Source organism: Plasmodium sp. gorilla clade G2 (assembly GCF_900097015.1).
Source record: "Plasmodium sp. gorilla clade G2 genome assembly, chromosome: 9".
NCBI classification, from domain to species: domain Eukaryota; phylum Apicomplexa; class Aconoidasida; order Haemosporida; family Plasmodiidae; genus Plasmodium; species Plasmodium adleri (nom. inval.).
The window spans coordinates 702,693-718,848 of NC_041701.1; the positions used below are offsets into that span (position 1 = coordinate 702,693).

The window sequence follows — 16,156 nt, forward strand, 5'->3', positions numbered from 1 at the left end:
AAAATAAAATAATAAATAAATTATTAAGTATATATTTATGTATTATATATATATATATTATTTTTTATTTTTACTTTTGCCAAATAAATAGGAAAGAAAGATTTATTAATATTTACATAATTTTAACAAATAAATATAAAAAAAAAAAAAAAGTTGTAGTTTTAAGACCACATTTTTTTTTTTTTTTTTTTTATTATTTTTATAAAATATATTGGAAAAAAGAAAAAAATGTAATATTTTTTTATGTCGTAACTATAAAAAGTACACCTGTGATTTATTTTATTTGTCCCTTTTTTGTTTTAAACAATTACTTTATATTATATTATATTAATTTTGTAAATACATATTTTTTTTGTATTTATCAAATTAAGGACATATTTTTATTTTAAATAATAATTATATATATATATAATTTAACCATATTATATGTATAATTATTTTTTAAAATAAATGGTATTGTCATATATATAATAAAAGATACATATAAATATACATTTATAATATATATATATATATATAATAGTATAGATTTTTTTATTTATTTTATTTTCAAAAAAAAAAAAAAAAAAGTTGTTTTATGAGAATGATGCATGAATTAAAATAGGGTTGTCCAACCAAAACCCATCTTAAAAAAAAAAAAAAAAAAAAAAAAAAGGAAATATCTCTAATATATATATATATATATATATATATATTTATTTATTTATATAATTTTTAAAATATATTATTTTTTTATTTATTATTTATTTTATTTTTCTGTATATACAAAACGATGCAAACATTTTGAAGACATCTTGTCAATTGTTACAAATGTTTATTTATTAATTTATTATTATTTTTTTTTTTCACATTTCAAATATATGATATATATATGTATTAAATATAATCGGGGTGTGAAAAAAAAAAAAAAATATATATGTAAATAAATGTTTTATAAATGTTATGTGTATATATATATGTGTTTTTTTTTTTTTTTTTTTTTTTTTTTTAATCATTTAATCACGTATTCACATATTGCAACAAAAATTAAGAGAGAAAATATTTTTCTTGCTTTGTTTTGGTGATACATAAAATAATAAAATAAAAACAAAGGAACATATATATATATATATATATATTTTAATGTGTAAAATATTGACAAAAATAATAAAATAAATGTATTAAATATTATATATATATATATATTTATATGTAGAAATTCCAAACTGACAGAAAAACAACAGCATAAATAATATTTTAAAAAATCAAAAAAAAAAGAAAAAAAAAACACATTTTGTTATGTATAATGTAATATTAAATAATATATTGTATAATATATATAATATTTTTTATTATATTTATATTTTAATTTTGTGTCAAAATATAACAAAAAAAATAAAAACAATATGATATTTTATTTGTATATATTATAAATTGTGAATCATTGAATACACAAAAATAAGAATAGCAAAAAAATAAAAACTAGAGCAAAAAAAAAAAAAAAAAAAAAAAAAAATAGTGAAAACAAGGTCACATAAAAAAAAAAAAAAAAATAATAATAATATTAAAATTAAAAAAATTATAAAGATAAAAATAATGAAAAAAAAAAATTAAAAATACAAAAAAAAAAAAAAAATGACTATTATAAATATTATATTATATTATGTGAGATTTATGTATATATATATATATATATATATAGTAATTCATTTTTTAATTATTATAAATTATAAAATAGAAAAAAAAAAAAAATTTATTTTAAATAATATATTATATATATATATAATCTATAATTATTAATTCATATATATATTATATGTTAGAATATTTTTATGAAAAAATCTAAAGTGTAATAATATATATGTATATATATATATATGTATATAATAATTTATATGATTTGTATATTTCTACTTCCATAATAACATAAAAAATACATATATATATATATATATATATATTTTCATATATTTATTTATTTATTTATTTATTTTATTTATTTTTTTAATATGGGATTTTTAAAAATTGGAACGCCATTAAGCTGGGATGATGTGCAAGATGTGAAATCTTTAATTAGATTATATGGTATATTACAGTTTGTACATGTATATAAATTAAATAAAGACCGTTATGATGAAAATATAATGTTTGGTGATGAGATTGAATATATAATAATAAGAAATGATGAATCTTTAAAAGAATCTTCTGCCTTATTATGTGCTTCTGATTTAATAGATGAAATGATGAATTTAGAAAGTGTTATTGATTGTCAATATGGTTCCCATTGGACTCCAGAATATTCTTCTTTTACTATAGAAGGTACTCCATCTGTACCATTTAAATTAGATATAAATTCTTCATGTTTTATTGAAGATTGTATGAGAATTAGAAGAAGTAAATTAAATAATGTTCTTAGTGCCGTTCAAGGGGCAAGAGCTATTACACTTCCGTGCTTTCCAAATGTTCTTTTAAATAATAGTGTTCTTATGGCTAGAAGAATTACTGGTCAAGAAAATATAAAAAAGAAATTTGACTCAAAAACTAAAGTCGAATTTGAGGAAAATCCTACAGTTAAAGAAAAAAGTCATAATTCAAATAATAATATATTGAAAACAATTAATAATAAAAACAATGAATCTAAAATTATTGATAATTTATCTGTTCAAAATAAAATCTCATGTATTGAAATGGTATCCTATGAAGTAGATGAAAATAAATCTACCAATTTTGTTAATTCAGATACTGCATTTGCAAAAAATGACGAAGAAGAAGAAGAACATCAAGATATACAACAACAACAACAACAACATCAACAGGATTTACAAGATATATATGATGATGAAACAGAAGATAAAAATAAAGATAAGATGAATACACCAAGAAGCTGTAATGATAATTCAAATACACAAGATATTTTTATTAGCTCATTAAAAAAAACAGATTCATTTTTCGAATGCGAAGTTTTTAAACCTGAACAAACAAATTTATATAGTAAGAGCTCACTTATTACAGATATGACTATAAGTCCTCATGCAAGATATGTTACCTTAACACAAAATATAAGGAAAAGAAGAGGAACCAAAATCGTATCTTTTAATCCTATATATAAAGATATTAATACCGAAAAAATGGATCATTGGAAATTGTCACTTGATTGTAATGATAAAAGACTTTTTAAAAAAGTTAAGAAAAAACTCATATTAGATGAACACTTAATATGGAATAAATCTATGACAAACATAAAGAGTAGACATATAAAAAATAAAAATATAAAAAATGACATACAAAACATGTCTAATGTCACATTTAGTTTGACAAATAGAGAAGAAAAGAATGATGAAAACAATCTTATGGATACCGTTTTGAAAAATAGTTTATTTACTAATATGGATGATGAAGATGATTATATTTATGTTTATGATAGAAAATTTATACAAGAATATTCAGAAAAATGTAATAATCCAATTAAGAATTATGTTTATTTAGATGCCATGTTTTTTGGTATGAGTATGTGTTGTCAACAATTAACCATGTCATTTCCAACTGTTAATGATGCAAAATATGTATATGATCAGCTAGCTGTTATTGCACCACTTTTCCTTGCTCTCACTGCATGTACTCCATATTTAGGTGGGTTCCTAACCGAAACAGATACAAGATGGAGAGTAATATCTAATAGTGTCGATTGTAGAACAGAAGAAGAATTGTCATATATATGCAAACCAAGATATTCAGGAATATCTTTATATATATCGAATGAGTTGCCATTAAAAAGAAATTACTATTTTTATAACGATGTGGATGTAATACTTGACAAAAATGTGTATGACAAATTGAAAAAGGAAAATGTGGATGAATATTTAGCTAGACATATAGCCTCTTTATTTGTAAGAGACCCAATTGTTGTATTTGAAGGTTCTTATAGTGAACAGGACATTGCTACGATTGAGAAGAAAATAAAGGAATATTCAAATGATGAGCAAAAATCTAAAAGTAATGTAGAAGAATCATCAAAAGGTTTGCTATGCAATGATGAAAGGAATAAGAATGATGGTTGTTTAAAACAAATGAATAAACACAATGATAATTTCAATATAAATAATTTCAATACTGAATATAAGAATAGAAAAGATATAAATATGAATAAGATATATTTAAGTGACAATTTTGAATTTATAGAAGATTATGAAGAAAAGGTATTATCATCTCATCAACATTTTGAAAATTTTCAAAGTACGAATTGGAACAGTGTACGTTTTAAACCACCTCCAATTCTTGATAATCATTTTAAAGGACCAAGTTCAATTGGATGGAGAGTTGAATTTAGAACACCTGATATTCAAATTACAGATTTTGAAAATTCATGTGTTGTTACATTAGTTATGTTATTATCTAAATTTATATTAAAAGAAAGATTAAATTTATATATCCCTATGTCATTGTTAGAAGAAAATTTATTTAGAGCTTCTAAAAGAGAAGCTTTAATAAAAGAAAAATTTTATTTCCGTAAGGATCTAAATTATGATACATTGAATAATGAATATGAAGAAAAAAGTATATATGATATATTTTTTAATGAAAAGAATGGATTATTTTTCTTATGTTACAAATATATTGATGAGTTATTTAAAGAAGGATTATTAAATCAATCAGCTAAAAATAAAATAGATGAATATATTGAATTTGTTAAACAAAGATGTAGTGGTAAAATATGTACAGGTGCTATGTATTTAAGAAATTTTATATTAAATCATCCAGCTTATGAAAAAAATTCATATATAAATAGTAAAATTAATTATGATATATGTAAATTAATAGCTGATATAGGCAAGGGATTAATTATACCACAAGAATTATTAGGTGTTTTTGTAGATCCATATAAAGAAAGAATAAAAAGTGATATAAGGCAAATCAATGAAAGTCAATATTTGAAATCATTGGCATATAAATATATTTCTGGAGAGGATTACACTCAATACTTACTTCTTAGTGAAGTACTCAAAAATGACCAAGATTATTATACATGTACTCGACGTACAATATATGAGGAATCGATGGATAATAAAGTGGAGTTTGCAAAAAAAATGTACGAATTGAGTGCATAAATATTAACATATATATATATATATATATATATATATAATATATTTTATCATGTGTTTTTTTTTTTTTTTTTTTTTAATTTTTCTTTTATTTCATTACTTTTATTATAGACATTTGAAAAACTTACACAAAAAAAAAAAAATATATATATATATATATATATGTGTGTGCGAAGCAATATAGGTACTATCATACCATCAATGATATATTTCATTTAATATTTTATACCATATATATACATTCACTCTCGTATATATTATACATATGTATACTTTAATTTTAATATAAATTTTTTAATTTTTCGTCATGTTCTTGAAAATTCTTTTTTTTTTTTTTTTTTTTTTTTTTCTTTTTTAAAATATGGTTTTTAAATAAAAAATAAAAGAGTCACATAAATATAAGAATTTTTGTAAATGCTCAAAAATATTCATACGCATAAATATTAACATATATATATATATATATATATATATATATATGTATAATTTTTTGAAAAAAAAAAAAAAAAAAAAAATTTATTTCTCTCTATATATATTATATATATATTATATATATATTATATATATATATTATATATATATACATACATATAATATATTTTACTTTTCATTATAATTTTATTTTTTGATTTATATAATTTCAATACCTAATCATCATTATTTCCATCATCATCACCATCTAAATCATCATCTTTATCATCGTCCTCATCATCTTTATCATCATCATCTTCATCTTCATCATCATCATCGTCATCATCATCATCATCAAATTCTTCATCAAAATCATCATCAAATTCATCAAATTCTTCTAATCCTAAATAATATGATAATGGATTATGCCATATTTCTCTTCTTATTAATTCTCCAACATCTGGTTTATCTTGTAATTCATCAGTTGTAAACCATTCAAATATAGACCATTTAGGAATTTCATTATCTAAATCTGATCTATTATGTGTTACAGCTGCAATTGGATTTTTTCCTTCTTTCCATTTAATACGTGTACATTCAACAACTTTTTCTTGATTATTATCAAATGTTACATGTTTTACTAAAGTTAAAGGTTCCATAAATTCTTTAGCCTTCTCACCAAATATAAATGTTATTTTATATGAACCATTATTATCCATATTATCCTTTAAATCTAATTTTACCAAGTGATTTAATATATCAATATCTTCTGGTACTATATCACTTAATGCTGGATGTTTCCTTAATGTATTTGCCCAAAAACCTGGAACCTTCTGAATTATCTCATCTCTTTTTTCAAACAAGGGCTTTTTCTTTTCATCATATTGTTTCTGAATGTTCATTTGCTCATGGGCACATTTTATATCTAGCTGTTCAATATCTTTTTGGACTATTAAACAAAAAAAAAAAAAATAAAAAATAAAAAATAAAAAATAAAAAAAAAATAAAAAAATAAAAAAATAAAAAAATTAAAAAAATAATAATTATACATACATACATATATATATATTTATTATATATGTTGTTTCATATGTATAATATAAATTATATTAATATAAAAAATTATACATATATATATGTCTTATTTTATATAATATATTACTGTCTTCAAAATCTTGCATGAAAGGCATCAAAGGATCATCATTTTCAATTTTGCTACATATAACAAAAAAAAAAATATATATATAATCACAATGGATATATATTGTTTATATATATGTATGTAACCATATTTATAATTCATATATATAAATATATATATGTATCATATTATCATGGAAACAATATTTATCACATAGAAAACGGTTACAATTAATAAATACAAAGGTAAAGTTATATATTAATTCTTATATGTTTGGTTATATATATATATATATATATAATACAATAAATACAAATCTTCATATTTATTTTTTTATATGATTTCATATTATCACATAAAAATATTAACGTTATTATAAAATATTCTTATTACCTATGCTTGGGGTCTGTATTTTCAACAGAGTTTTCAGAACGATCTCTCTTCATCTTCTTTTTTTTATATTATTATAAATATTATACTATATATATTATATATATTTATATATATATATTATATATATATTATAAATATATATTTTTTTTTTTTTTTTTTTTTTTCTTTCTTTCTTTTACATAAATAAATAGTATTATACTATTCCTTAAAATATATAATAAGAAAATTAAAAAAAAAAAAAAAAATCTTATGAAATATGAAAATATACGTTTTTTAATTACAATGTGATATTTAAATGATTGTATTTTATATATATTTAAAAAGATGATAAATAGAACTTTTTTTTCTTGTTTTAATTAAACTTCATATTTTTTTTATATTAGATATATTTACATATAAAAATAGAAAAGTGATTCACTAAAATATAAAAAAAAAAAATAATAATAATAAATAATACATAAAATACATAAATATATAAAAAATAATAAATAAAATAATATGTATAATATATATGAACATTAAAGGAATAATAATAATATATTTATATATATATATTATATATATATATATATATATAATATAGTATGTATATTTATATGTATAAAAAATATTTTTTTATATAAAATGTAATATTTTCATGTACATATGTTTAATATATATATTATATGTATGTTTTAAAAGTATTTAGAAAAATATATATATATATATATAATATATATGTGAAGAAAAAAAATAGGAAAGAAATTCTATTTAATTCTTTATAAAATAAAAAAATTAGTATTATTATAATATAAAAATATTTTTATATGTATATAATTATATGAATTTTATATGTTTTATAATTATTATGAAAATAAAATAATGTAATAAAAAATATATTATATTTTTTAAATATGAATCACATAATATTAATATATATTGTATAATATATTATATTTATATATATTTATTTTACTTATATTATTTTCTTTTTTTTTTTTTTTGTCATTTTATGTTCTTTTTTAATATATAAATAAAATAATATGTAAAAATATATATATATATTATATATTCTTTTTTTTGGTACTTATAAAATAAGAATATTTTATATGTTATTTATATTGTAATTGTTATATATCCATCTTTCATTTTATATTGAGCATTCTTAATATATATATTATATATACATGTAATATATAAAAATATATATAAATTTTTAAAAGAAAATCATTTTATACATAAATTTTAATACATATGCTTCTTCTTTTTTTTTATATACATAAAATTATATATTTATTTTAATATATCACATTTATTCATGTTTTCTTTTCTTTTTTTTTTTTTTTGAATTAGGAAAATATTATATAGAAAAGAAAAAAATATATAATATGTTATAATGAATAATATATTATATAAGGATGTAAAGACTTCTTTTTATATATAATATCAAAAAATGAAATTTATATAAAAAAAAAGTGTATAAAATGATTATACAAAATATTTTATAAATACATTAAGGTAAATATAAATATATATATATATATAATATTATAGTATATGTTTATATTTTTCTTTGCTTTCTCATAATAATTATAACAAAAAAAAAAAAAAAAAAAAAAAAAAAAAAAAAAAGGTATGCTTTATATATATGTATATATTTTAATACATATAGCCATTTTTAGTATATCACTAAAAAAAAAAAAAATTAAAACATTATTTCTATAAATATGTTTCATTTTGGCGTCTTTTATAATCGATATAATTATTAATTACTAATAAAAGAAAAAAATAATAATTAATAAATTTTAATAATATATAATGTCATAGTGGTAAATATAATATATTATTTTATATATTTTAATAAAATGAAAAATTATAAAAGGCATCATTTCTTATTTATCAATAATTTAATAACTAAAAAATGTGCATACATATAATATATATATATATATATATATATATTCATTTATCTATCATCATATTTACTGTTTAACTATAGTGTATGATATGTTTGTCCATGTGAGCACTTAATATCATTTGCAATAAATTTCGTTTTCCACATTTTTTCTTTTATTTTTCTCATTAATATTTATTCTTTTTCTTAACTGGTATATATACAAATATATAATATATATATATATATATTTTATGTGGTATTATCATATTAAACCAATAAAAAAAAAAGAGAAAAAATATATATATATATAATATATATATATATATATATATATAATATGTAATGTCGAGGAACAAAATTATATATCATATTACTATAATATTCATCAGAATTTTTTCACATTTTGTATTATTTTATGTATCTTGAAATAATACAATAAGCATTTTTCTCTTATATGACAAAAACAATATTCCATGTTGAAATGGAAATTATCAGATTAAAAAACATATACATATAATAATTTATATATATATATATATATATATATATATTATATTATAATGTTTATATTTTTCTGGCATATGTATTACTTAAGTACAATTTTAAATTAAGAATTTCTACTTGTGAAATATACTTTTCGTCATTTTTTTATTTTTTTCTTCCTATTTATATTTTCATTCTTTTAATTTTTTTTTTATATTTTTTTAAAAGGTAGCCATTGTTATATTTATAATAAATGATATATATATATATATATATAATTATGTATATATTTTTTTCTTTTAACTCTTTTGATATATGTGAAATAAAAAATAAAATAAATTCTCCAAAATTATATTAATATATATATATTATATATGGAATATACAATATTATTATACATATAAAATATTTTTCATCCTTTTTTCTTTATATATATATATATATAATATATACATATATATATTGTTTCACTTTAATTCTTATAATAAATTCAATATATTTAAATATACTAATTATATATGTATATTATATATATATATAATATATTTATTATAATGGGAATAAAATTTATGTAAAACTTTGAAGGGAACATGCAAATTTCACGAGGATAAAATAAAAAAATATATTAATATTTGTATATATAATATACATATAAGAAAATATATATATATATATATATATATATATATATATATATATATATAATACGCAATGAGCAATATATAATTATTTCATATATATATTTATATACGAAGAAATATTAAGTATATCTTTTTTCTTATAAGATTTTTATTGGAACATTTTTTATTTTTATATATATTATGTAATTTGTATAATGACAGCAACTAGTGAAAAGAATTAATCATTAAATTTGTAAATTTAAAAATAAATAAAATAAAATAAAAAAGAACAGAAAAAATAATAATAATAATAAAAAAAAAAAAAAAAAAAAAAAAGAAGAAATAATAATAATATTTATTTTAATAATAAAAAAAAAACAAAAATAAAAAAAAAAAGGAAAAAGAGAAAAGAGAAAACACAATTATAAAAGTTACTTAAAAGAACTAATACATAAATTGGGAAAATAATTTTTTTTGTTAGAAATGTTGAACGATATAATATTACAAGTTATTATTGCTGCGTTTGGAGTTGCAATAGTGAATAGTGATAAAATAAAATTCCTTCAAAAATTCAGTTAGCTTTTAAAAAAAAAAAATAAATAACTTTATATATTTAAATCTATTTATATATATATATATATATTATATATTTATATAGTGTTTATATGCTCATACAATATTACCTTTCATTCATATTATATATATACAATATATATATTTATGTATATATTTTTTATTTTGTGTTTCCTTTTTTTTACCTATTTTAATCTTTTGAGAAAAATAAGTGTTGTACATTTAAAATACAAGCCTATCATATATATATATATCATGTATACTATCATATAATTTTTCTTTAAATAATATGTAGTCTACTTATTATTATTACATTATTATAAAGAATTATACATATTTATATGTTTAATATTGTTTATTACTATTTATAAAATCGAAAAAAAAACTATTCATGATTATATGAATTGAATTATATTCTTACGTATAATCTAAACATAAAATAAAATACAATATATATATATATATATATATATATAATTGTAAACATATTTTAATATATATATATTTATTTATTTTATTTTCTTCTTCAGAATATGCTGCTTATATATTAATTTTGTCTTTTCTATTATACAAGGGTGTACCATGGAAAAGAGAAAATTATTATACCTATTTAAATATCACACCCAACGCTACGAAACAAGAAATACAGACAGCTTATAGACAAGCAGCTAAAATTTATCATCCTGTAGGTTTATAATATAATAAATTTTAAATATGAATAATAAATGTTATATATATTTATATATATATATATATATTTCTTCTCATTTATTTGTAGGATAAAAACCCTGACGAATCAGCTAATTCATCATTTATAAAATTAAAGCAAGCTTATGATGTTTTAACTGATGATGTAAGAAGAAGTAATTATAATAGATTTGGAGATTACAAAAATGGTATGAACTAGCTAAAAGTATATAAATATTTTTTTTTTTTTTTTTTTTTTTTTTTTCATTATTTTCACCTGAACAGGTCATCTAAATTTTTATTTATTAATTAATTTTTATTTTATGTTCTTTTATATTTAATTACAGGTGAAATAGATGACAACACAGCGACTTTATTAATTTGTCTTTCTTTAGTTCAACACACAATGTTTTTTATTATAGGATATTTTCTCTCATATCCGAAAAAATTAGAATTTTCAAGACAAGTATGGAATTATAAAAAATTAAAGAATTGTATATGTGTATACGTGGAACTGTGTGCGAATAATAAATATTAATAATATATAAAAATAAATAAGTATACATATATATATATATATATATATATATATATATATATTTATTTATACATGTGATTATTTTATATTTATTTGCCTTTTCTTCTTGTAGATTTTTTTAGTGTATAATATAGCTAGTTTTTGTTTCGAGTTGCAATTTCGTTTTATAGAAGATGATACAACTTTTGATTGGCTTCCAGCTTTAGGATATTTATTGCCATATGAAAAAATAAAATTCCTTAGAACATTTTTTCCAATTGTATTTTTTATTAGTATATGCGCATCAGCTTATTCTTATACAGATAAAAACGCTACCTTAATATTTTTAATGAGATCCATTTTATCAACTAATAGAATAATTGTAGAAAGATCAAATGATGTTATTGAATCAACAAATTATTTAAAAAAGAATGGTGAAAAGATAGTTACAAAATTACAGCAAATAAGAAAAGGTGATGCCTGTAGTCAATTAAATTTGAAAGATGATGAGAATTTTGATAAAGAACATTTAGAAAGTGGAGATAAGAAAAATGCAACTGTTGATTCAAAATTATTAAGTAACGTGAAAGAATTTGCATTAACCCTAGATTCACAACAAATAGGTTTATTAGAAAAATGTTTTGATTTAATGAAAAATAAAGATGCAAATGAAAAAAATAAAAAGAAATCTTGGTTTGAGTTTTTCTCTATACAAGTTATATTTGGAGTTATATTTGTTTATATATGGTTAACATCAAAATAAAGGAATAAAACTTAAAACACAATTTTATTTCAGCATAATATATATATATTATTACCTTAATTAACTATTTTATTATATCTCCTTTAAAAGAAGAAAAAAAAAAAAAAAAAAATTTAAATAAAAATAGCTTCAAGGATATGTAGTTATGATATATAAGAATCTTTTTATAGAATTTATTTTTGATATTTATATATTTAAAATAAAAATTTTTTAAGTATATATAAATATATATATATATATATATATATATATATATATTTTAATGTAATCACAAGTAGTATCATTAATTATCTTATGAGGATATTATAACCCCCAAAAAAATATTGAAAACAACTATTCTTTTTTTTTTTTTTTAAATCGTTTTTTTTTGAACAAAAGGAATGTTGTAAATAAAAAATGAAAAATAGTAAGCATAAAAATAAAATAAAAAAAAAAAAGACAAAAAGAGAAAAAGAATAAAAAAAACATTATTTGTATATAAAACTATTTATTTTGTTATTTTTTTTTTTTTTGAATATTTTAATAAAATAATGTTCTATTGTTATTAATTTTAATATATTTTCTTCGCATTATTATTTTTTTTATTATATGTATATGTATTTATATATTTATCATTTATTATTTATTATTATTTTTGTTTTTTTTTTTTGTCATTATTATATTTGTATATATATATATATATATATATATATATATAATTATGTATAAAATGTCTAAAAAAAATAAAAATAATAAGAAAAAATATAAAGTTTAGACTCATTTTTTTTTTTTTTTTTTTTTTTTTTTTTTTATACATAATGTTTAAAATAAGTTTTTTTAAAAAGCAATTTTTTTTTTTAATTATAAAAAAGAATCATTAAACTGATTTAATGAAACAAATATTTGAATATATTTACATTGGTGTATGTAAATTATAAACGTGTTACAAAATATATCTTATTCTGTAAAAATTAAGGGATTTTTTTTTATATCTATAATGTAAGTAATTAATATATTCTTGAAAAACATGTTTTGATATAATTATATGATAATAAAGTTATGTTCTGATATATTTTTGTAGATTTATTTTTATTAAAGTATAAAATAAAAAAAAATATATCTATATAATATATTTATGATATATCATACTTATTTAGCATTACAAATATTACTATTATTATTTTTTAATGTTTATGTGTGTGTGTATATTTTTTTTTTTTTTTTTTTTTTTTTTTTTTACGTTGTTTATCCGAATGAATATGTTCCACTTGTACTGAATGAATAAACGCTAGTTAGTGGCTCTGGTTTTGGTAAATTATTTTTTATTTCATCACTTAAACATTTAATTGCATTATTTAGTACATTATCATTATAATAAATTTTTTGAGTAGTAGAATAATTATTTGCATAACTTTGATATGGGATTACATAAAAGGATGAAGCATGTTCATTATAATTTTTATAACATTCATAATTAATATCTTTAAGATATATAACTTCATTACTATTTTTAAGTTGTTCATTTTTTTGTAATAATGATTTAGATAATTTTAATGCATATATATATAAAATTTTATCATCTCTTGTTATTTCCATGGAATTAATATAACCACATAAAGCAACATTTCGAAATTTACCAAATAATTTTCCTATTCTTGAATATAACATGAATCTATGAAATAATCTTTTACCACTTAATAACTCAAATAAATCATCACAAAAATGATTACAATTTTTATATATAAAATTATATGTGTTAGGTCTATATATTTTACCAAGTACATTTAATATCTCACTAAATTGTATATATGTTAATTTGACATCTGATAATTCATAACTTTTGCAATATTGACCTATACTAGATTTTTTCGGTTGGCATGTTATTATACCGTCCATTGAGAAGGTATACTCATTGCCAAAAACTTCAATGCCTAAAAAATAAAAAATAAAAATATATATATATTGATAAATATATATAATAATATATTCACTAGTGTGTGCATATATATATATATATTTAAATTCCCTTTGATAACATAGAAAAAAAAAAAAAAAAAAAAAAAAAAAAAGATACATATCTATAATATATATATATAATATCTATGTTTTGTTTCATTTTACCTGTGTGACGAACATTTTTCAAAAAAAAAGGAACGTCTAGGGTATATGTATGTAAAAAGATATTCATTTATTAGGTTAACACACTCTACAATTTTTATCATATATTCTATATAATTTTATACTCTTATAGAAACACTATGAAATTTTATATTTATTTTATAAATAAAATTTCTCCTCATTTGCATTTAAAATATCTAAAAAAAAATTTTTAATTAATATACCTAAATATATATATATATATATTAAATTTTTCACTTAAAACACCATCACTATTTTTAAGTAAAATATAATTTTAAAATGAAAAAAATTCCATAGGTTTCTTTAAAATTTTTCCATTTATAAATATACTTTTCTATAATTTGTAATGTATATGTACATAAATAGATATATGAATAATAATATATATATATATATATATATATATATATTTAAGAGTAAAAATTTTACTAGCTATTCGAATTTCTTTTTTCTATATTACGTACTTAGATTAATATAAAAAAGAAAAAAAGAAAATAAAAATAATAATAATTAAATCATGAAGGAAATTATATATATATTTTTATTATTATATTAATTTTTTTCTTTTAAATATATATATATATATATATATATATATATATATATATATTTATATTTAATTTTTCATGTTCAAATTTATACAAATTTACCTTAAAATAAAAATGTGTTTTTTTTTTTTTTTTTTTTTTTTTTTTTTTTTTTTTTAATTTAAATTTTCTCTTTATATAATTTTTATATTAAAAAGAAAAAAAAAATTATTTTATGTCTTTATTTTATTTTACTTCTTTTTATTGTTTAGTTCTTTATACATTTACTAAGAACATATATTAAACGTTACAAGAATCATTTTACACACATGCAAATGTAAAATAGGAAAATTCTTAGGAAGAAACATGTACAACAATTTCCTTTTCAGTAAAAATTTTTAAATGAAAATAAATTAAGAACTTATCTTACAGAATCGTTTTTTTCTAATTAAAATAATATAGGTAAATTGGTATTATAAGGTGTATAAAAGAATTATTACATACATATATATTATATATATATATATATATAATATACCTTTTATATTTATAATATGCACAAATCTATATAAATATTTTAATATTTATTTTTAGCAAAAGAAAAAAAAAAAAAATTCAATATTATAAGTAATCTTTTATAAAATTTTTTTAAGTACTTCATAAAAAAAATAAATAGAAAATTTAAATTGAAGTAATATTAATATACTGCCAAAATGATAACATTTAAATTTAATCATATATATAAAATAAATATTACAATTTTGTAGGATTATATATATTATATATATTATATTCATAGGGATAATATTAATTTACATACTCTTAAAGTATAGATATTTTAAAAAGACTTGTGTTAAAAATGAATTTTATCAGATAATATATTTTGTTTAATACATTTATTATCGCATTTTTTTTTTTTTTTTTTTTTTTTTTCTTAATATATTATTTTATATAGAATATATAAAA

At 17.0% G+C, this 16,156-nt stretch overlaps 4 protein-coding genes across 4 annotated transcripts; 2 read left to right on the forward strand and 2 right to left on the reverse strand.

The window, feature by feature from the left end:
* Window positions 1-1,988: 1,988 nt before the first annotated feature.
* Window positions 1,989-5,084, forward strand: PADL01_0917900 (gamma-glutamylcysteine synthetase; the record flags this gene model as incomplete). The annotated part of the gene is made up of 1 exon (XM_028681856.1): window positions 1,989-5,084. The coding sequence occupies one exon, from the start codon at window positions 1,989-1,991 to the stop codon at window positions 5,082-5,084; it is 3,096 nt and encodes a 1,031-aa protein (XP_028538192.1).
* Window positions 5,085-5,728: 644 nt separating this feature from the next.
* PADL01_0918000 (nucleosome assembly protein) lies at window positions 5,729-7,079 on the reverse strand (the record flags this gene model as incomplete). The annotated part of the gene is made up of 3 exons (XM_028681857.1): window positions 5,729-6,441; window positions 6,655-6,707; window positions 7,027-7,079. The coding sequence occupies 3 exons, from the start codon at window positions 7,077-7,079 to the stop codon at window positions 5,729-5,731; spliced, it is 819 nt and encodes a 272-aa protein (XP_028538193.1).
* Window positions 7,080-10,488: 3,409 nt separating this feature from the next.
* Window positions 10,489-12,545, forward strand: PADL01_0918100 (DnaJ protein, putative; the record flags this gene model as incomplete). The annotated part of the gene is made up of 5 exons (XM_028681858.1): window positions 10,489-10,579; window positions 11,109-11,263; window positions 11,357-11,474; window positions 11,613-11,731; window positions 11,916-12,545. The coding sequence occupies 5 exons, from the start codon at window positions 10,489-10,491 to the stop codon at window positions 12,543-12,545; spliced, it is 1,113 nt and encodes a 370-aa protein (XP_028538194.1).
* Window positions 12,546-13,769: 1,224 nt separating this feature from the next.
* On the reverse strand, window positions 13,770-14,712 carry PADL01_0918200 (PPPDE peptidase, putative; the record flags this gene model as incomplete). Its single annotated transcript, XM_028681860.1, has 2 exons — window positions 13,770-14,455; window positions 14,646-14,712. The coding sequence occupies 2 exons, from the start codon at window positions 14,710-14,712 to the stop codon at window positions 13,770-13,772; spliced, it is 753 nt and encodes a 250-aa protein (XP_028538195.1).
* Between the last annotated feature and the right edge of the window lie 1,444 nt (window positions 14,713-16,156).